Source organism: Cyclopterus lumpus, chromosome 21, assembly GCF_009769545.1.
Source record: "Cyclopterus lumpus isolate fCycLum1 chromosome 21, fCycLum1.pri, whole genome shotgun sequence".
Lineage (NCBI taxonomy): Eukaryota > Metazoa > Chordata > Actinopteri > Perciformes > Cyclopteridae > Cyclopterus > Cyclopterus lumpus.
The window spans coordinates 671,134-692,500 of NC_046986.1; the positions used below are offsets into that span (position 1 = coordinate 671,134).

At 46.4% G+C, this 21,367-nt stretch overlaps 1 protein-coding gene across 4 annotated transcripts in view; it reads left to right on the top strand.

Annotated features, from left to right (window-relative positions):
• Nucleotides 1-2,042: 2,042 nt before the first annotated feature.
• Nucleotides 2,043-21,367, top strand: part of LOC117750041 (TBC1 domain family member 8) — a 21,216-nt gene continuing 1,891 nt past the window's right edge. For 2 of the 4 annotated variants that reach the window (XR_004611760.1, XM_034560893.1), the window contains exons 1-16: nucleotides 2,043-2,302; nucleotides 3,395-3,724; nucleotides 9,376-9,486; nucleotides 9,570-9,688; nucleotides 9,777-10,005; nucleotides 10,450-10,690; nucleotides 12,323-12,530; nucleotides 15,225-15,422; nucleotides 15,697-15,843; nucleotides 15,915-16,065; nucleotides 16,739-16,953; nucleotides 17,041-17,158; nucleotides 17,522-17,807; nucleotides 18,170-18,338; nucleotides 19,182-19,280; nucleotides 20,010-20,312. Coding sequence is in view for 3 of the 4 variants with exons in the window: in XM_034560893.1 (XP_034416784.1) it covers nucleotides 2,248-2,302; nucleotides 3,395-3,724; nucleotides 9,376-9,486; nucleotides 9,570-9,688; nucleotides 9,777-10,005; nucleotides 10,450-10,690; nucleotides 12,323-12,530; nucleotides 15,225-15,422; nucleotides 15,697-15,843; nucleotides 15,915-16,065; nucleotides 16,739-16,953; nucleotides 17,041-17,158; nucleotides 17,522-17,807; nucleotides 18,170-18,338; nucleotides 19,182-19,280; nucleotides 20,010-20,285 (2,952 nt within the window). In the remaining variant the exon portion in view is untranslated. Of the gene's footprint in view, nucleotides 2,303-3,394; nucleotides 3,725-9,375; nucleotides 9,487-9,569; nucleotides 9,689-9,776; nucleotides 10,006-10,449; nucleotides 10,691-12,322; nucleotides 12,531-15,224; nucleotides 15,423-15,696; nucleotides 15,844-15,914; nucleotides 16,066-16,738; nucleotides 16,954-17,040; nucleotides 17,159-17,521; nucleotides 17,808-18,169; nucleotides 18,339-19,181; nucleotides 19,281-19,939; nucleotides 20,313-21,367 lie in introns of all 4 variants that reach the window. The other 2 variants (XM_034560891.1, XM_034560892.1) reach the window with 2 other exon arrangements.

A 21,367-nucleotide genomic window follows, 5' to 3' on the forward strand; every position in this document is an offset into this window, starting at 1 on the left:
ACAAGGAGTGGGAGCGCAGCATTCCATTTGTGGCTGTGGAGAGCGAGACCAAACAGGTGGGCACACACACACACACACACACACGCACACGCACACACACGCACACACACACACGCGCGCACACACACACGCACACACACACGCACACACACACACACACGCGCGCACACACACACGCACACTTAAATATAAATCTAACAAATCTATTACATGTGATTTAAAATATAGTGAAAACAATGCATCATACATCAGTTATTATCATTACTTATTATTGTTATCAGTATTTTATTGTTATTATTATTAACTGGGAAACTTCTTGGCCTAGTTTTTAAAATTGTATTTGGAGTCATATTTTTTGTTATGATAAACATTAAGTAATTAAAACAAATATACAGATGTTATAGTAATAACAATGTACAGAAAATGTATAATCTTATTCTGCTGCCCCACCAAGTCTATTATTGATCATGATAATATATTGATTTATGGTTTGTTTACATGTTTCCCATCAAATACCTGGGATGCATAACTTTGGTCAACAAGTTTTTTTTTATAGGTTTCTTTAATCTGGGAAACTCCATCAGTCCGACTAAATGTTGACTTGAATTATTAAACACACAACTCATAATTTCTTTATGAGCTCATGTTTTGAATTTTGTGCATAAATGCCATAATGACATAACAACTTATTAATAAGTGTGTGTACATTGTTTATTTAAAGTTACTGTGAGGAACTTTTTTGATGTGTTGGTTCTGTCGCCCCCTGTGATCTAAAGTGGTAGTGTTGGTTCTGGTGCCCCCTGTGGACTAAAGTGGTAGTGTTGGTTCTGGTGCCCCCTGTGGACTAAAGTGGTAGTGTTGGTTCTGGTGCCCCCTGTGGACTAAAGTGGTAGTGTTGGTTCTGGTGCCCCCTGTGGACTAAAGTGGTAGTGTTGGTTCTGATGCCCCCTGTGGACTAAAGTGGTAGTGTTGGTTCTGATGCCTCCTGTGGTCTAAAGTGGTAGTGTTGGTTCTGGTGCCCCCTGTGGTCTAAAGTGGTAGTGTTGGTTCTGGTGCCCCCTGTGGACTAAAGTGGTAGTGTTGGTTCTGATGCCCCCTGTGGACTAAAGTGGTAGTGTTGGTTCTGGTGCCCCCTGTGGACTAAAGTGGTAGTGTTGGTTCTGATGCCCCCTGTGGACTAAAGTGGTAGTGTTGGTTCTGGTGCCCCCTGTGGACTAAAGTGGTAGTGTTGGTTCTGATGCCCCCTGTGGACTAAAGTGGTAGTGATGGTTCTGATGCCCCCTGTGGACTAAAGTGGTAGTGTTGGTTCTGGCGCCCCCTGTGGACTAAAGTGGTAGTGTTGGTTCTGGTGCCCCCTGTGGACTAAAGTGGTAGTGTTGGTTCTGGTGCCCCCTGTGGACTAAAGTGGTAGTGTTGGTTCTGATGCCCCCTGTGGACTAAAGTGGTAGTGTTGGTTCTGGTGCCCCCTGTGGACTAAAGTGGTAGTGATGGTTCTGGTGCCCCCTGTGGACTAAAGTGGTAGTGTTGGTTCTGGTGCCCCCTGTGGACTAAAGTGGTAGTGTTGGTTCTGGTGCCCCCTGTGGACTAAAGTGGTAGTGATGGTTCTGGTGCCCCCTGTGGACTAAAGTGGTAGTGTTGGTTCTGGTGCCCCCTGTGGACTAAAGTGGTAGTGTTGGTTCTGGTGCCCCCTGTGGACTAAAGTGGTAGTGTTGGTTCTGGTGCCTCCTGTGGACTAAAGTGGTAGTGTTGGTTCTGGTGCCTCCTGTGGACTAAAGTGGTAGTGTTGGTTCTGGTGCCCCCTGTGGACTAAAGTGGTAGTGTTGGTTCTGATGCCTCCTGTGGTCTAAAGTGGTAGTGTTGGTTCTGGTGCCCCCTGTGGACTAAAGTGGTAGTGTTGGTTCTGGTGCCTCCTGTGGACTAAAGTGGTAGTGTTGGTTCTGGTGCCCCCTGTGGACTAAAGTGGTAGTGTTGGTTCTGATGCCTCCTGTGGACTAAAGTGGTAGTGTCTCTGAGCATCAGGGTCCCTTTTAGAAAACGTCTCATGTTACTGCAGCAGGGTCTGCCCCTCTCAGTCCTGGTTCTGGTTCTCCAGTGCCCCCCTTCCATCCGGCGGGTCCAGCACTAGGTCCTGGGTCTCCAGCAGCGTGGAGTCGGTGTCGGCTCCATGAGGAACAGAGGAGAAGCTCTGATGACGAGCTTTAAGAAGAACTCTACCAGACCATCTTCTCTCTGGTGGTCTGTTTCCTGATGAGGTCTATGGAGGACCAGGACTACACTGAGCCCGGTTCAGGGCCAACTAAAGGTACGTTAAAGTCAGGATTCATGTGAAGTCGTTGGTGCATGTTGAGATCTAATTTAAGCTTCTAACTGTTTCACTGGCTGAACTTCCTCTTCCTCTAAATGCTCATGTGGTTCATGTTGCTGGTCCGACCATCAGGAGGTTCAATGAGCCCTCGATAGACAAAGAATACTCCAGAAAATGTCATTGTTATAGACATTATTATATAACAATTGTAAGGTTGTGTTAACATTAATAATATTATGTGTACGTTTTTTATTTTAATGCATTGTCAAAAAACAATTCTGAAACTTTCATGTCAATAAAGACACATTAAATTAAATTAAATTAAAAGTTCTGATCGTGTCCTACAACACATTCATTCAAATTGGTGTGCATTGGATTTTTGATTTTTGTATGTTTTTAATCTTTATTGCTCTGGTTGCCTCTTAAAAAATATTGTTTTAAAATGATTATTGCTAGAATTCACAACAAGTTGTTTCATGTTATTTGCTGTTTTGCCTCTCCGATCGACATGTTTAATAAAAACATATTCTGCACTCTTCATAAATAAATACCTCTGGATATTACATTAAGACCTTACGAGTAATGGAAGAAAGAATAAGTGAACATGTTTTATATACACTTTTATAATTATGACAAACTGAACTGAAACAAGGAGCCCTCGTGGGGTCGCGGGACAGCCAATCACAGGAGGGCCAGCGACGGGCTGCCGGAACGGGCGGAAGGGAAAAGTTGGTGAAATGCGGAAGGAAACTAAAGCGAAGAGCTCCCACTCTGTGCCTGTTTTTCAGAAACCACAAACTGTGTGTTTTGTTTTTTGTTTTCCTTTGTAGTTATTTTGCAAACAACAAATCACCAGATAACGTTACACTTTCATTCATAAAATAAATATCCAGATAACAATACATTTTTATTCCTGCAGAAATATAAAAAAACAGATCACATTGTATTTGTATTCATTAAAGATAAGGTTACAGTTGTATTCATTACAACTATCCCCAGATATTGTTACATTTTTATTCCTAAACAAATAAGGTTGAACTACAGGGTGAGCCATCTCCTCAAATAGACGATCTTTTGATGGCCGCGTAGGCTACAGCTGCTGTGACTCTCCTGTGAAGGAGCAGGCTCGAGGAGAGGAAGTGAGGAAACGGCAGCTGTCGGCTGGATGGGGGGTGCAGGGTAGTCATGGATCAACCCCAAACCCCGGCGCCGTAGCACCGACGAGGCCGCTCCAGAGCGTTCCAGAGCGGGCACACTCTACGACCCGAGACGGCCTCTTCCTGCTGGGAGAAATGTGGCTGAAGCCGGAGGAAGTTCTGCTGAAGAACGCGCTGAAGCTCTGGGTGACCGTGAGGAGCAACGACTTCTTCCTCCTGCAGAGGAGGAGAGGCCACGGGGAGCCGACGGGACGGATCACAGGTAAACAACAACAACTTTACATACAAGGAGGTACATGACCTGCAGAGGAGAGGCTGGAGAAAACAGCTGTCAGGATCACAAACAAACAAACAACTAACTTTACACACAAGGAGGTACATGACCTGCAGAGGAGAGGCCGGAGAAAACAGCTGTCAGGATCACAAACAAACAAACAACTAACTTTACACACAAGGAGGTACATGACCTGCAGAGGAGAGGCCGGAGAAAACAGCTGTCAGGATCACAAACAAACAAACAACTAACTTTACACACAAGGAGGTACATGACCTGCAGAGGAGAGGCCGGAGAAAACAGCTGTCAGGATCACAAACAAACAAACAACTAACTTTACACACAAGGAGGTACATGACCTGCAGAGGAGAGGCTGGAGAAAACAGCTGTCAGGATCACAAACAAACAAACAACAACTAACTTTACACACAAGGAGGTACATGACCTGCAGAGGAGAGGCCGGAGAAAACAGCTGTCAGGATCACAAACAAACAAACAACTTTAGAAACGACAGAATAAATAACCCAAAGGATCCGAAAGAGAAAGATTAAAGATGTGGATTATCTAAGTCTCGGGGTTCCAGATGGTTCCAGTCTGTGGGCTCAAATCCAGAGCAATCTAACAATGTTTTAAATCATCCGTGTTTAGAACAGGAAACCCCATGAAATAAAAACCTTTGCAGTGTAACAGAAATCTGACACTCGTACAGCATAATTTCAATTACTTCAATACTCTGTAAATAAAGTAAAAACGGGCAGAAACTGTCAAATATATTGTTTCTGTTGTCTTAAAGCTTATGTTACAAATGTAAGATGTAAATATAATATCAGGAAAACAAAACAGAATTGGTAAGATATTGTTTTCTGTTTCAAGACGTGGAGATAATTTAACTAAATTGAGTCAATATACAGTTGATTTTATTAGAAATAAAGAAGCTCTATCCTCGCTTGAGGCCGGTTTTCTCCAGACTTTGAAGACCAGACTGTTCTATGACAGCCTGGAGGTCCCAAACGTTCTCGCTTCCTATAAAACGTTTCACTGAGGTTTCGTAGCGACAACGTTCTGCTCGCTTGTTGAAGAAACTCCAGCAGCTCAGTGACGTCAACTAGTTCCTACATTTTGGTTTAACTAACTTCAGCTCTGAACTCCGTCTTCTCCTCGCCGAAAGAAACAAAAGGATTTTGTTGCCCAAACCAAACGTATATTTTGTTGTCTTAGCCCAACGTTTGTCTGGGTTGTCTTAGCCCAACGTTTGTCTGGGTTGTCTTAGCCCAACGTTTGTCTGGGTTGCCTTAGCCCAACGTTTGTCTGGGTTGCCTTAGCCCAACGTTTGTCTGGGTTGCCTTAGCCCAACGTTTGTCTGGGTTGTCTTAGCCCAACGTTTGTCTGGGTTGCCTTAGCCCAACGTTTGTCTGGGTTGTCTTAGCCCAACGTTTGTCTGGGTTGCTTTAGCCCAACGTTTGTCTGGGTTGTCTTAGCCCAACGTTTGTCTGGGTTGCCTTAGCCCAACGTTTGTCTGGGTTGCCTCAGCCCAACGTTTGTCTGGGTTGCCTTAGCCCAACGTTTGTCTGGGTTGCCTTAGCCCAACGTTTGTCTGGGTTGTCTTAGCCCAACGTTTGTCTGGGTTGCCTTAGCCCAACGTTTGTCTGGGTTGCCTTAGCCCAACGTTTGTCTGGGTTGCCTTAGCCCAACGTTTGTCTGGGTTGCCTTAGCCCAACGTTTGTCTGGGTTGTCTTAGCCCGACGTTTGACTTGGTTGTCTTAGCCCGACGTTTGTCTGGGTTGTCTTAGCCCAACGTTTGTCTGGGTTGTCTTAGCCCAACGGTTGTCTGGGTTGTCTTAGCCCAACGGTTGTCTGGGTTGTCTTAGCCCAACGTTTGTCTGGGTTGCCTTAGCCCAACGTTTGTCTGGGTTGTCTTAGCCCAACGTTTGTTTGGGTTGTCTTAGCCGAGTGATTGTCTGGGTTGCCTTAGCCCAACGTTTGTCTGGGTTGCCTTAGCCCAACGTTTGACTTGGTTGCCTTAGCCCAACGTTTGACTTGGTTGCCTCAGCCCAGTGATTGTCTGGGTTGCCTTAGCCCAACGTTTGTCTGGGTTGCCTCAGCCCAACATTTGTCTGGGTTGCCTCAGCCCAACGTTTGTCTGGGTTGTCTTAGCCGAGTGATTGTCTGGGTTGCCTTAGCCCAACGTTTGTTTGGGTTGCCTTAGCCCAACGTTTGTTTGGGTTGCCTTTACTCGCCAGACAAGTTGGTTCATTCGCGTCTTTCACAACCATTTGCGAAAAGGGGGCGTGGCTTATCTCCGTGTCTTGTCTCTGTAAAAACAGTTAGAATTTACGCCATCCACCACGGAAGAAATAACCACTAGTTCTGCTGTAAACTTGCTGTGGACATCCCATAAACATTGTAACATCTAACGCCCTGGTGTCTGGGTTCATAACATCATCCCTAGGCTCACACAGCTCGGTGACTTCCACCGACTACGTGTTGATAACTTTCGCTTCCAGCGCTACTAGAGCAGCAGCAGCCAGGGGGCGGAGCTTCTCAATGCTGATTGGCTTTCGCAATTTGACGAGTTGCGAAATTTGAAATATTTCAACTCTGGCGAAAATTTCGGAACGCGCCAATCGCGTCTATCACAACGCCCGGCGAAATTGGCAACCATTCGCGCCTGTGCGTTGACTTTGAATGGGAGAAAACATTCGCAACGCGTTTGGTGTGAACGCCCCATTAGGTTTAGGCAACTTAACAAAAGTTAGTCTTCAGAGCAAACCGCTAAAATACTTGTAGAGTATTTAATTCACATGAGTAAACAACATTTAATTTCTATTTATTGACCAGAAAACATATATATATATATATATATATATATATATATATATATATATATATATATATATATATATATATAAAAATAATCAACATTTTGAAAATCTAGAAGATTTCGTCCATCTTGCCGAGCTGTCATTGAGTATTTCCTCTTTATATTGTATCCTTCCACTTCTAACTGCACTACATTTAGCTGTAGATTACTTTGCATGTTCAGATTAATAAACACTGGGCAATAAAACACACCTGCAGATGATCATTCTTTGTGTTTTTATTTCTGTCTGCTCGTCTTTAATGCTCCTTTTATTATTTAAAATCTGCATTTGGTTAATTGACGCGTTCAAGAGCAACTCGGACATTGCAGCGTTGTTGATCCGAGTTGGCGAGTAAACCTCTTCGGGGCTTTGTGTGGACAGACGGATGTGTTTGTGTTGCCAGGCTCCGGGTCGACTTTGACTCTTTAAGATATGCGGTTTACATTTGGCCAAGAGCTGCTGGGGGGAGGGGAGGGAGTGGCTTTATCTTTATCTTTATCTCTATCTCTACACATCTCTCCTCTGCTTCGGCTCCAGCAACGGAGGCTGATTTAATTCTCTGGACTCTCGAGATCTCACATGATCGCATATCACACAGAAGCCATCTTGTCAGGCTTCAAGGAATGGGCCAGAGCACGGTCCAATCAGAGTCCTGGGAGGAGCTACGAGCAGCTAGGGACGGGGCTTAAAATTCAATAGAATCAGTTGTAGCCGAACTCTGGAGTTTTTAGTCATTGAAAGAAAGAACGACACTGATGGTTGTTGTTGGAGAACGTGATGCAGATAAAAGATTGCTCTCTAGCGTCCCCTTAAAGTTTAAGCGGCGATGCCCCCCACCTAGAATGTCCGATTGACTTGAAATTGTTCACACATGTCCACCTCCACCTGCTCTACAAAAAAGCATGTCCCCTAAGCTCCGCCTACTTAGATTTTTGTGAAAACCACATAATTGGCCACTTCTCCTACACGCTGCATCCGATTCATACCAAACTTTTTTTATCTCATTGTGGTAAGGATATATGGACCAATGAACCTCTTAGGGGTGTGTCTTGATTTTCAATGCTCATAACTTCAACGCTATTGGGACTAATCACTTGAAACTTGCAGTATATGTGCACATTGCAGCCTGTAACATGCAAAAAAAATATTGCGCGATTTGAACAATAGGTGGCGCTACAATAATTCGTCAAAGTTGGGCTTTTTGGGCGTTTTTTCTTGATTTTGTCATTTTTTGCCCTTATACATTTACGGACTCCTCCCACAAAACTACTCCGATCGACTTCAATCTTGTTCACAGATGATCTCAAGGCCTTAAAGATGAATAGTGATGAGAATGGTGAGTTTTCACTAAACTTCACTTGACGTTATGTGGACCCCAATAAACGCCCACTTTCTGTGTTTTGTTATTATAGACTGTTGCTTTATTGATCCAATCCTTCCAAAAATAATCATGCATGATGCCGGTCAAGGCCTGAACACATTTACATGAAGAAACATTAGAATTTTTCATAGGAATACCTACTAAAAAAATTAAATGACAAGTTTTAGACCATAATGTGTTCTACTTAGTCGGTAAAAACATCTTCTTTTTTTTCATCTGATCGGTAGCTCAACTTGATAAACATTCGCCCGGTGACTCAGAGACCCGTGTTCAAATCAGGGCTAATTTTTGCATCTCTTTTTTTTACCTTTAATTTACATGACGTGGTCTAGACTTCACGTAGAGACACATGATGCATGTATATGTTCACATTGTCACAGCGCCACCTACTGGCTCAACTGGTTACAAGCCTGAGGATATCGACAAGCCCATGTTCACTCATAGTCGAAGCGCCACCTACTGGCTCAGCTGGACTTGCTCCAATCTGTCCCAAACTTGTCGTGCTTGTTACGAGTCACGACCTGAGGATATCGACAAGCTTATTTCACTCGTAGTCGAAGCGCCACCTACTGGCGTAAGAAAATCAGCGTTACGTGACAAACGGTAAAACGTCCGACCGGCAGCTCTGCGTTCTCGGCCGAGCGGGCCGGCGTCCCGCCGGCGCCCCCGACTGGCTTGAATGAGCGAGGACCCGTTCATCGCTGCTCGCAGATTTTATTATTATTATTATTATTAATGATCGGGATTTATCTTTGACTAATTGTGCGGCCGTAGTTTGACCATAATGTATTATTATTTTATTAAATATTTGCCAGCTTTTGGGTCTTAATGTCATGAAGCTAAACAGTTTACTGGACAACTAGAAATATGATTACATGAAAAATGTATCTGGATGCCAAATAATTGTGATTCACGACATAAAAATATGCTTTAAAACTTAGAAAATGGCACCAAAACATACAGTAATCACTGAACATTGAGTTGAGAAACATGAATTAATTCACTGGTAAGAGGCACATCTTTTTTGTTGTGATAAAAAAACAATCTTAAATTATCATAAATCATGAGGTCCCCCTGAATAAAGAAAGGTACATATTTTATAATAATAATGTATTTTACTTCTCTGTCATATCATAAATAATATAATATTTATATTTTAAATTAATAAATATTTTAAATCCACTGAGCAATATTAACAACCATTCAGTCGGAATATATTATTTTAATTAATTATTTGACTTATTACTACTTACTGTATTTATTACGCTTGTTTCCCCGCTGTGGGGCTAATAAAGGATCGTCTTGTATCATTTTATCTTATTAACGATTATCTTTATTGTAAAGTCTCGTGACTAAATATTGTTGGTCTCTTTGCATATGTTCCTGACTGTCTGCAGGTCTGCTGGTGGGGGCTCTGGACTCGGTGCTGGACTCCAATGCCCGGGTGTCACCCTTTCGCATCCTCCTGCAGGTTCCCGGGTCCCAGATCAGCTGGGTCATCGCCAACGGTGAGCTGAGCCACGAGTCTCTTCTTTAGGGGATTCCTTTGTTAGCCTTAACTCGGTCCCCTCTCTTCTCTTTTGTCCCTCAGGAGCTGCCGAAGAGGACGTGAACAAGCACTGGGACTGGCTGGTCCACCACCTGCTGCACTCCCTGTCTGTGTTTGAGAACAAAGAGGATGTGGCCAGCTTCGTGAGGGGGAAAGTCAAGGTGAGAAACCTCAAGTTGTTCATGGAAAAGCTTTTCATCTGTGGGTTTAAAAAGCGAGTGAACGAGGATACGATCCCTCCTCCTGTAGGGCCTCATCGCGGAGGAGGTCCGGGGTCGCCAGGCCGCCCAGGAGGAGGAGCCGGACAAGTTCAGGGAGGCGCTGCTGAAGTTCGAGCTGCACTTCGGCCTCCCCTCATCGGAGAAGCTGGTGACGTACTACTCGTGCTGCTGCTGGAAGGGCCGGGTGCCTCGGCAGGGCTTCCTGTACCTCAGCATCAACCACGCGGCCTTCTACTCCTTCCTGCTGGGGAAGGAAGGTCTGTACACCAAAGTGAGGGCTCTGATATTCAAACGGGAGACTGAAGGCGAACTGGGCTCATTCCCCACCATCATTATTATTATTATTGTATTTATATTAGTGTCGAACATGACGAAGCGCTCAAACTTTGAATTCATTTACTGGACAAAATATGGAAGCCCATTGACGGGCGTAAAATAATAGAAAGTCGAAATTATGAGAGGGGGGAAAAAACGATAATTCTGACTTACAAAGGGGATATTTTTATTATCACAGCTACATTTATTATTATTTTTTTCTTTTACTGGTGGAAATGGGCTTCCATATGTTCCTCTGGATACTTATTTTAGTAACGAAGTAACCAAACCTTTTAGTTTGAGTTGTGTTTCAGGTCTTTTTTTTTTTGGGTTATCGCTCCACAAGTGTTTCCGATACCTCACTCCTCTTTGTTCTTCTTCTCCAGTGAAGTTCGTGATTCCCTGGGCGGAGGTGACGCGGTTGGAGCGGGTCTCCACCGGTCTGATGACGGAGGCCGTCCGGATCAACACGCGGCAGCGCCAGAGGGAGTTCTCCATGTTCCTGAACCCGGACGAGGCGTTCGGGTTCATAGGTCAGCTGGCTGACATCGCGCTCAGGCGGCTGCTGGACAGCGAAGGCCTGGAGGTGGACCGAGTCCTGCAGCAGCCCGCCCGCATCACCAAGAGGTCAGTCGGTGCTGGTTCTGGTTTCTGTGACGTTACAACCCTTTTCCACCTCAGGGACCAGGGTCCCAGTGAAGGTCTGGGGACATCTTACCCCCCTAAAGGCCCTCGTCGGGGGGTCGTATTTTCTGTAAGGACAAGAACGTCAAACACTTTCATAGAACAAGGACGTGCTCCAGTCTTACAGAGAGAGCCTTTCTCTTTGTTTGGTACCACGAAGAGTAAAGTGAGACTCCATTTAATAAAAAGATTTTCATTCAAAGTTTTTACTTTCCTCTCCCAGATTTATTGAACCGAGGATGGAACCAAGCCCAAAGTGTACCTAGTGGTCAAACAGTGCAATTACAGCTTTTATTTCCCTACATCAGCGGACTAATCTGCCTAATCTTGAGACCGCTAGTTAACACAGAAGGAACCTTTTATAGTTCTTGAAGAGTAGCACCAGGACCTAAAGTACCAGGAACCTTTATAGTTCTTGAAGAGTGCCACCAGGACCTAAAGTACCAGGAACCTTTATAGTTCTTGAAGAGTAGCACCAGGACCTAAAGTACCAGGAACCTTTATAGTTCTTGAAGAGTGCCACCAGGACCTAAAGTACCAGGAACCTTTATAGTTCTTGAAGAGTAGCACCGGGACCTAAAGTACCAGGAACCTTTATAGTTCTTGAAGAGTAGCACCAGGACCTAAAGTACCAGGAACCTTTATAGTTCTTGAAGAGTAGCACCAGGACCTAAAGTACCAGGAACCTTTATAGTTCTTGAAGAGTAGCACCAGGACCTAAAGTACCAGGAACCTTTATAGTTCTTGAAGAGTAGCACCAGGACCTAAAGTACCAGGAACCTTTATAGTTCTTGAAGAGTAGCACCAGGACCTAAAGTACCAGGAACCTTTATAGTTCTTGAAGAGTAGCACCAGGACCTAAAGTACCAGGAACCTTTATAGTTCTTGAAGAGTAGCACCAGGACTTAAGGTACCAGGAAACTGACGCCTCTTGTTTGTTTCAGCACATTTAAGAAGTTCAAACCTGGCAGCTCGAGGCATGAAGTGTTGGACATGAGAGCGTCTCTGTCAAGTGTGTCGTCTTGTCAGTTATTTCTGTCAATGTAAAACAGGAAGTGGAAGTTTAAATAAATCTGCCTCATCTCCAGAGCCGGTGTTTGAGCTGTGAATAGCAAACGTTGTTCTGAGTATTAGTGAACTGATGGAAAGTGAAAAAATGAAGAAGAAATGAAGTCCATGCGAGGAACGCAGAAACCACGGAAAGTCCAGGAAATGACTTCTCTTGATTTATTCCCTCAGTAAATATTGTAAACATGAGTTTATGGTCTCAATCTCTAGTTTCAAGTCTGAAACGCGGCTACGTCCACTTCTTATAAAGAGTAAAGGGTCCATGGCATGTTGGAAGAACTCCAAAAGCCGTATTGTTTTTCGTTGCCCAGGCCAACCAAACATCCCTGATGCAATGTGAGTGTCACCACAGCTGCTCTGGGGTCTGTTTGTTTTAAGCACCAGCTGGAGGAGCTGATGAGTAAACCACACATTAACATCCTTCATGTTGCGTAGCATCGGTGTGCAAAGTCGGACTGAAGCCAAAGACGGGTGTGTGTCACCGCCTAACTCTTCCCCCTCCCCCAGGATCCTGGAGGAGCAGGCCTTGAGGGAGTACGTCCTGGCCCTGTTCCGGCTCCCTCGTGGCGAGCGGCTGCACGAGGTGGCCTCGTGTTCGGCGTGGACGCCCCACGCGCGCTGCCACGCGGCCGGGACCCTCTACACCACCGACGGGTACATGTGCTTCTCCGGCCGAGAGGAAGGCAGCTGCATCCTGCTCATCCCGCTGTCGGAGGTACGGCCACCTGCAGGTGTCGCTTTTAAACCGCTCCCCAGTTGATGCTGATCATGAAGGACTGGTTCCGTTATGAGTTTATATGGCTTGATTTAATCTGCCGTCATTATGTGTGCAACTTTCTCCAAAGGTAATTGGCAGCCTCGTAGATGAGGTCACAGTCTGTTTACTGGTGAAAGAGTAACGGACACCAGCTGGTTTCAGTGGGAAGTTCTTTATCACATCAACAACTATTACTGGCAATGAACCTCCAACGTGGCTCATTAAAAATGTTTTAAATAAGTTAAAAACAGTGACTCTTCACATGACATGGCAAAACCATTTAATACAGTAATGTAGTCACGGGAGTGCCATTTAAAAAAAAAGAATACTTCCGTAAAATAATCAGAAAATATACTAAACCATTGCTCCTCGTTGACCTCCTCAGGTGTTGTCTTGTTCTCACGTTAATGAAGGAACCATTGCTCCTCGTTGAACTCCTCAGGTGTTGTCTTGTTCTCACGTTAATGAAGGAACCATTGCTCCTCGCTGACCTCCTCAGGTGTTGTCTTGTTCTCACGTTAATGAAGGAACCATTGCTCCTCGTTGACCTCCCCAGGTGTTGTCTTGTTCTCACGTTAATGAAGGAACCATTGCTCCTCACTGACCTCCTCAGGTGTTGTCTTGTTCTCACGTTAATGAAGGAACCATTGCTCCTCGTTGACCTCCCCAGGTGTTGTCTTGTTCTCACGTTAATGAAGGAACCATTGCTCCTCGCTGACCTCCTCAGGTGTTGTCTTGTTCTCACGTTAATGAAGGAACCATTGCTCCTCGTTGACCTCCTCAGGTGTTGTCTTGTTCTCACTCAGGTGTTGTCTTGTTCTCACGTTAATGAAGGAACCATTGCTCCTCGTTGACCTCCTCAGGTGTTGTCTTGTTCTCACGTTAATGAAGGAACCATTGCTCCTCGTTGATCTCCTCAGGTGTTGTCTTGTTCTCACGTTAATGAAGGAACCATTGCTCCTCGCTGACCTCCTCAGGTGTTGTCTTGTTCTCACGTTAATGAAGGAACCATTGCTCCTCACTGACCTCCTCAGGTGTTGTCTTGTTCTCACGTTAATGAAGGAACCATTGCTCCTCGTTGACCTCCCCAGGTGTTGTCTTGTTCTCACGTTAATGAAGGAACCATTGCTCCTCGCTGACCTCCTCAGGTGTTGTCTTGTTCTCACGTTAATGAAGGAACCATTGCTCCTCGTTGACCTCCTCAGGTGTTGTCTTGTTCTCACGTTAATGAAGGAACCATTGCTCCTCGCTGACCTCCTCAGGTGTTGTCTTGTTCTCACGTTAATGAAGGAACCATTGCTCCTCGTTGACCTCCTCAGGTGTTGTCTTGTTCTCACGTTAATGAAGGAACCATTGCTCCTCGTTGATCTCCTCAGGTGTTGTCTTGTTCTCACGTTAATGAAGGAACCATTGCTCCTCGTTGATCTCCTCAGGTGTTGTCTTGTTCTCACGTTAATGAAGGAACCATTGCTCCTCGCTGACCTCCTCAGGTGTTGTCTTGTTCTCACGTTAATGAAGGAACCATTGCTCCTCGCTGACCTCCTCAGGTGTTGTCTTGTTCTCACGTTAATGAAGGAACCATTGCTCCTCGTTGACCTCCCCAGGTGTTGTCTTGTTCTCACGTTAATGAAGGAACCATTGCTCCTCGTTGACCTCCCCAGGTGTTGTCTTGTTCTCACGTTAATGAAGGAACCATTGCTCCTCGTTGACCTCCTCAGGTGTTGTCTTGTTCTCACGTTAATGAAGGAACCATTGCTCCTCGCTGACCTCCTCAGGTGTTGTCTTGTTCTCACGTTAATGAAGGAACCATTGCTCCTCGTTGACCTCCTCAGGTGTTGTCTTGTTCTCACGTTAATGAAGGAACCATTGCTCCTCGTTGACCTCCTCAGGTGTTGTCTTGTTCTCACGTTAATGAAGGAACCATTGCTCCTCGTTGATCTCCTCAGGTGTTGTCTTGTTCTCACGTTAATGAAGGAACCATTGCTCCTCGTTGACCTCCTCAGGTGTTGTCTTGTTCTCACGTTAATGAAGGAACCATTGCTCCTCGTTGACCTCCCCAGGTGTTGTCTTGTTCTCACGTTAATGAAGGAACCATTGCTCCTCGTTGACCTCCTCAGGTGTTGTCTTGTTCTCACGTTAATGAAGGAACCATTGCTCCTCGTTGACCTCCTCAGGTGTTGTCTTGTTCTCACGTTAATGAAGGAACCATTGCTCCTCGTTGACCTCCCCAGGTGTTGTCTTGTTCTCACGTTAATGAAGGAACCATTGCTCCTCGCTGACCTCCTCAGGTGTTGTCTTGTTCTCACGTTAATGAAGGAACCATTGCTCCTCGTTGACCTCCCCAGGTGTTGTCTTGTTCTCACGTTAATGAAGGAACCATTGCTCCTCGCTGACCTCCCCAGGTGTTGTCTTGTTCTCACGTTAATGAAGGAACCATTGCTCCTCGCTGACCTCCTCAGGTGTTGTCTTGTTCTCACGTTAATGAAGGAACCATTGCTCCTCGCTGACCTCCTCAGGTGTTGTCTTGTTCTCACGTTAATGAAGGAACCATTGCTCCTCGTTGACCTCCTCAGGTGTTGTCTTGTTCTCACGTTAATGAAGGAACCATTGCTCCTCGTTGACCTCCTCAGGTGTTGTCTTGTTCTCACTCAGGTGTTGTCCATCGAGAAGGCGGAGAGCACCACCCTGCTCCCCAACCCCGTCATCGTGAGCGTCCGGACCAAGAAGGCCTTCCAGCTGATCGAGCTGCAGAACCGAGACGAGCTGGTGGAGAACCTGAACTCCCGACTCCGAGCTCTGCAGTGGAAACAGTCCATGTTCCGCAGCCGGAGGGACGGCAAGAGGAGCGCGGTACGTCTCAGTTACGCCCGTTATGGGATGGAAGTGTAGAGAGAGGTGTCTCATATAGAATAAGAAAATAAATGTGGAAATAGAAATTATTAAAGTAAATTAAAAAAACAAAATACATTTGGAAATTTAAAGCTAAACGAATAAAAGATTAATTAAAGGGATACAAATAAATAAATCCTATAAAAAAAAAAAAAATCTTTTCAATATGAAGACATGCCTGAAGTCACTGCGACGCCTTTTAGTGTTAAAAATGAATATTTGTTTCTGGAATCAGAGCGCCCCGACGCCCTACTACACCTTCTACTACGACACCGGTCCCTCAGACGACGAGATCGAGGAGCAGGTTCTGCGTAACACCGTCAACAGCGAGGCTCTGATGACGGCCTTCCACCAGAACCAACCAGGAACCCACAGCATCAAGGTGGAGCCGGTTCCCTCAAGTCCACGATTTCAGGGTTCAGTCCAACGTGCTCATGGATGTTTGTTCTGCAGAGCTCGGAGCAGCTGAAGGAACGTCTGTGGGAGGACCACTTCTCCGAGTTCGGTCGCGGCGTCCACATGTTCCGCACAGACAAGATCCAGAGACTCGTTGCCATGGGGATACCAGAGTCTCTGAGGGGGGAGCTGTGGATGACGCTTTCTGGTAAGAGACCAAGTGTGGAGGACTTAGACCAGGAGACGACATCCGGGTCTGGAGAGGGAAGTCTATGCTTCATGTGTTAAAGCTGCATTCTCTCTCCTTACCACCAGGGGGCGACTCCTCTGGTTGTATAGAAGTCTATGCTTCATGTGTTAAAGCTGCATTCTCTCTCCTGACCACCAGGGGGCGACTCCTCTGGTTGTATAGAAGTCTACGCTTCATGTGTTAAAGCTGCATTATCTCTGCTGACCACCAGGGGGCGACTCCTCTGGTTGTATAGAAGTCTACGCTTCATGTGTTAAAGCTGCATTCTCTCTCCTGACCACCAGGGGGAGACTCCTCTGGTTGTATAGAAGTCTATACTTCATGTGTTAAAGCTGCATTCTCTCTCCTGACCACCAGGGGGCGACTCCTCTGGTTGTATAGAAGTCTATGCTTCATGTGTTAAAGCTGCATTCTCTCTCCTGACCACCAGGGGGCGACTCCTCTGGTTGTATAGAAGTCTATATAAATAATTCTACTTCTCTTGATTTATTCCCTCAGTAAACATTGTAAACATGAGTTTACGGTCTCAATAAACTCCTCAGTCCAGATACGGTCACTTCCTGTTCACTGGTTGCAAAAAAACAAGATGGCGACGCCCAAAACGCCCAAAAGAACTTGTGGTTCATTGCAGACGCGACCTCGGAGCTGGAGTCCCACCAGGGCTACTACACCAGCATGGTGCAGAAGTCGATGGGCCTGAGCAGCTTGGCCACGGAGGAGATCGAGCGAGACCTTCACCGCTCGCTGCCGGACCACCCGGCCTTCCAGAACCCCACCGGCATCGCTGCCCTGAGGCGCGTCCTCACCGCCTACGCCCACCGCAACCCCAAGATCGGATACTGTCAGGTAGGGTGGTGGTGCTGCAGTCCAAAACCCCCAAAGTCTGTTCCTGGTCTTCGTGACCTCTGACCTCTTGGTTCCTTCCTCCCTCAGTCGATGAACATCCTGGCCTCGGTGCTGCTGCTTTACGCCAAAGAAGAAGAAGCGTTCTGGCTGCTGGTGGCGGTTTGTGAGCGGATGCTGCCGGACTACTTCAACCGCAGGGTCATAGGTGAGAGGTCAGAGGTCAAGGCTGCCATTAAGCTGCTGCTTCTTTAAAGTCACGGAACGTTGTTGTTGTTTTAGCAGCTGATTATTTGAAGAAGCGTTTATGAAACAATTTCCTTTTTATTATTAGATGTTTGTTTTCATCCTGAGAACTTTATATGGAGCATTGATTTTAATAAGAATAATATAAAATAAATTGAAATGTTCAGTATAAATAAATGCAGTATTAAGCATATTTAAACATTATTTGTGCACTTTAATCAGTATTTCACATAAGAGTAATCTAACCTTCAAAGCAGAATATATAATACAGAGAATACACAATATCATAGTTTTCTAACCCCCCCCCCCCCCCCCCCCCCCCCAGGAGCTCAGGTGGACCAGTCGGTGTTCGAGGAGCTGATCCGGGATCGGTTGCCCGAGCTGGCCGAGTGCGTCCCGGACCTCTCCGCGCTGTCCTCCGCCTCGCTCTCCTGGTTCCTCACCCTGTTCCTCAGCGTGCTTCCTTTCCACAGCGCCGTCTGCGTGGTCGACTGCTTCTTCGTCCACGGGATCAAAGCCATCTTCCAGTTGGGTCTGGCGGCGCTGGACGCCAACATGGCGGCGCTGTCGGCGAGCACGGACGACGGCCAGGCGCTCATGATCCTCAGCAGGTTGATATTCACTTCATTAAGAGTCATGAGAGGAAATGCACAAACACACCGTTCAGCCACTAGGGGGCGCTGCTCATCGCTCACGTATCAAATGAGTAGAAATCTCTTTTTTAATAACGGTTTGCATCGTGTGGATGATTTCTGTCCAACAGCTGTTTGAATCAATATTTATTGATAAATGGAGCAAATAGTGTTTGAAAATATAAACAAAATATGTGAAACCTCTGAGACACGATTCTGTTAAAATATTGCAATGAAAATAATAAATCTAGGTTTAAAGATACTCGTCTGTCTGTTGTTTTCTGCGTATGTAATGATGTATCTTTAAGTACATCAAAGATGCTCCGCTCTGTTTGTTGTAGTTTTCTGGACCAGGTTGGAAGTGAAGAGTCCTCGTGTCCTCCGGCCTCGTGTCCTCCGGCCTCGTGTCCTCCGGCCTCGTGTCCTCCGGCCTCAGAAGACGCCGGCGGCAGCGACGTTCTCGCTGTGAGAAACACAAACATCAGCGACCTCATCAACGAGTCCTACGAGGTCAGAGGTCACTCTTTAATTCAGTGTTTAGTTGTTTTAATAAAGTATTAAATATGCATCCTTATCCTTGTTAATTTAGGTGAATCGCATGCAGTTGTGGAGAATGACTTGTTTATTATTATTATTAATGATAATAATAAGATTAGACACTTTACAAAGGAGATAAAATAGAGAGAAATATTAAAAACATAATAATAAACAACATTAAATAAAAGTGAATCTGAGGTCCGGCTGTAAGCGGAAAGAGTCGCTAAGAGCCACTGGAGGTTAATGAGTTCATGAGTTCATGAGTTCATGAGTTCATGAGTTAATGAGTTAATGAGTTCATGAGTTCATGAGTTAATGAGTTCATGAGTTCATGAGTTCATGAGTTCATGAGCTGCTGAAGCTTCACGAGGAACCAGAAACCAGAACCAGAAAGAAGGCCGTTGAGTTTCGAGGTGATGAGGAGGAAGGTTTCAGCAGCAGGAGACAAGAGACAGGAGACAGGAGACAGGAGACAGGAGACAAGAGACAAGAGACAAGAGACAAGAGACAGGAGACAGGAGACAGGAGACAGGAGACAGGAGACAAGAGACAAGAGACAAGAGACAAGAGACAAGAGACAAGAGACAGGAGACAGGAGACAGGAGACAGGAGACAAGCATCGTTTTAAGATGTTTTGACAATGTGTGAGTCAAAGATTATACTAAACTATTACTTTGTCTAACTTTTTATGACATAATGTAACTGATGATGATGATGATGATGATGATGATGACGTGGATCTGGTGCAGTTTACCTTAAAGGAAACCGTGTTCTGGACCTCCTGAACCTCCAGTGATCCGTTTCCTTCCCTTTCAGAGATTTGGAGACCTGACTGTGAAGCAGATCGAGCGGCTTCGCTGTCGCCACAGAATCCGAGTTCTGCAGGCTCACGAAGACACCACCAAAGACAACGCGGTGAGATGGAGCCCGAACGCCTCACTCCTCCGTCTCACTCCCCAGTCTCACTCCTCCCTCTCACTCCTCTGTCTCACTCCCCAGTCTCACTCCCCAGTCTCTTCCTCCGTCTCACTCCCCAGTCTCACTCCCCAGTCTCACTCCCCAGTCTCACTCCTCCGTCTCACTCCCCAGTCTCACTCCTCCGTCTCACTCCCCAGTCTCACTCCCCAGTCTCTTCCTCCCTCTCACTCCCCAGTCTCACTCCTCCGTCTCACTCCTCCATCTCACTCCTCTGTCTCACTCCTCCCTCTCACTCCCCCGTCTCACTCCCCTCACTCCCCAGTCTCACTCCTCCGTCTCACTCCTCCCTCTCACTCCTCCGTCTCACTCCTCTGTCTCACTCCTCCCTCTCACTCCTCCGTCTCACTCCCCAGTCTCTTCCTCCCTCTCACTCCTCCGTCTCACTCCCCAGTCTCTTCCTCCCTCTCACTCCTCCCTCTCACTCCTCCGTCTCACTCCTCTGTCTCACTCCTCCCTCTCACTCCTCCGTCTCACTCCCCAGTCTCTTCCTCCCTCTCACTCCTCCGTCTCACTCCCCAGTCTCTTCCTCCCTCTCACTCCTCCGTCTCACTCCTCCGTCTCACTCCCCAGTCTCACTCCTCCCTCTCACTCCTCAGTCTCACTCCCCAGTCTCCTCCTCCCCTCTGCAGCTGCGGGTGGTGACTCCAGACGTCTCCATCTCTGCAGAGAACCTGTCCGCGGTCTACGACCTCTTCAAGACGGAGCACTTCATCAGCCTCTACTGGGGCGACGGCAGCTCGGCGGCGGCGGCGGAGGCGGCGGCGTGGCGGCACGGCGACTCCGGGCGCTCCTACGTGGAGCGGCAGTACCGACTGGACCGGCCCCAGTTCAAGAGCCTCTACGGGCTGCTGGCGCCGTGGCCCGGGGACTCCAACCAGCACGCCGACACGCTGGCCGACCGCACCTTCACCCTGCTGGACCAGGACGGGGACAGCCTGGTGACCTTCAGGGACTTTACTGGCTGGCTGGGTAGGTCATGGGGGGGGGGGGCAGCCTGGTGACCTTCAGGGACTTTACTGGCTGGCTGGGTAGGTCATGGGGGGGGGGGCAGCCTGGTGACCTTCAGGGACTTTACTGGCTGGCTGGGTAGGTCATGGGGGGGGGGGGGGGGCAGCCTGGTGACCTTCAGGGACTTTACTGGCTGGCTGGGTAGGTCATGGGGGGGGGGGGGGCAGCCTGGTGACCTTCAGGGACTTTACTGGCTGGCTGGGTAGGTCATGGGGGGGGGCAGCCTGGTGACCTTCAGGGACTTTACTGGCTGGCTGGGTAGGTCATGGGGGGGGGCAGCCTGGTGACCTTCAGGGACTTTACTGGCTGGCTGGGTAGGTCATGGGGGGGGCAGCCTGGTGACCTTCAGGGACTTTACTGGCTGGCTGGGTAGGTCATGGGGGGCGGAGCCTGTAGATGACTCTTTTCCAGCAACAAGCAGCTGAAACGGGAGTCGATCTGCTCTTAATGCTTCAAAAGAAACTCTGAAAAGACGATTTAAAGTTTAATGCTGCAAAAAACACATTATTATTATTATTATCATTATTATTATTATTATTATTATTATTGTTCTGTTGTATTCACTGTTAACGGTCAGAACCTAACACACCTGGTCTGTGTGTATACTGCCATCTAGTGGTGGAAATGTTGCATTCTTTAAGTATTCACAATCAGAAAGAAACTATGTAAAATAAAAACATAAATATGGCTCCAATGTCGCCGTTGGGCCACATGAATAAACAGCAGACTTTTATTTCCATAAACATTTTAAATGGATTATTTTGATTTAATTCAGCATCATTTGATTTGTTTTATTCTGATAATGAATTACAATTATTTGGCTGTTTTTATTTTTTTAATAACTAAACATTTTCAGAAAATCTGATCACTCTTAATCTCATCTATTGGAAATATTAATATATAAAAAGTGTTCTTAACTAAATGCGTAAAAAGTACTTTTAATTCAGTATTCACAGAATAGATTGAGAGGAACATCTGATTTGTTGAGACATTTTATATTTTATTTGATTAATAAC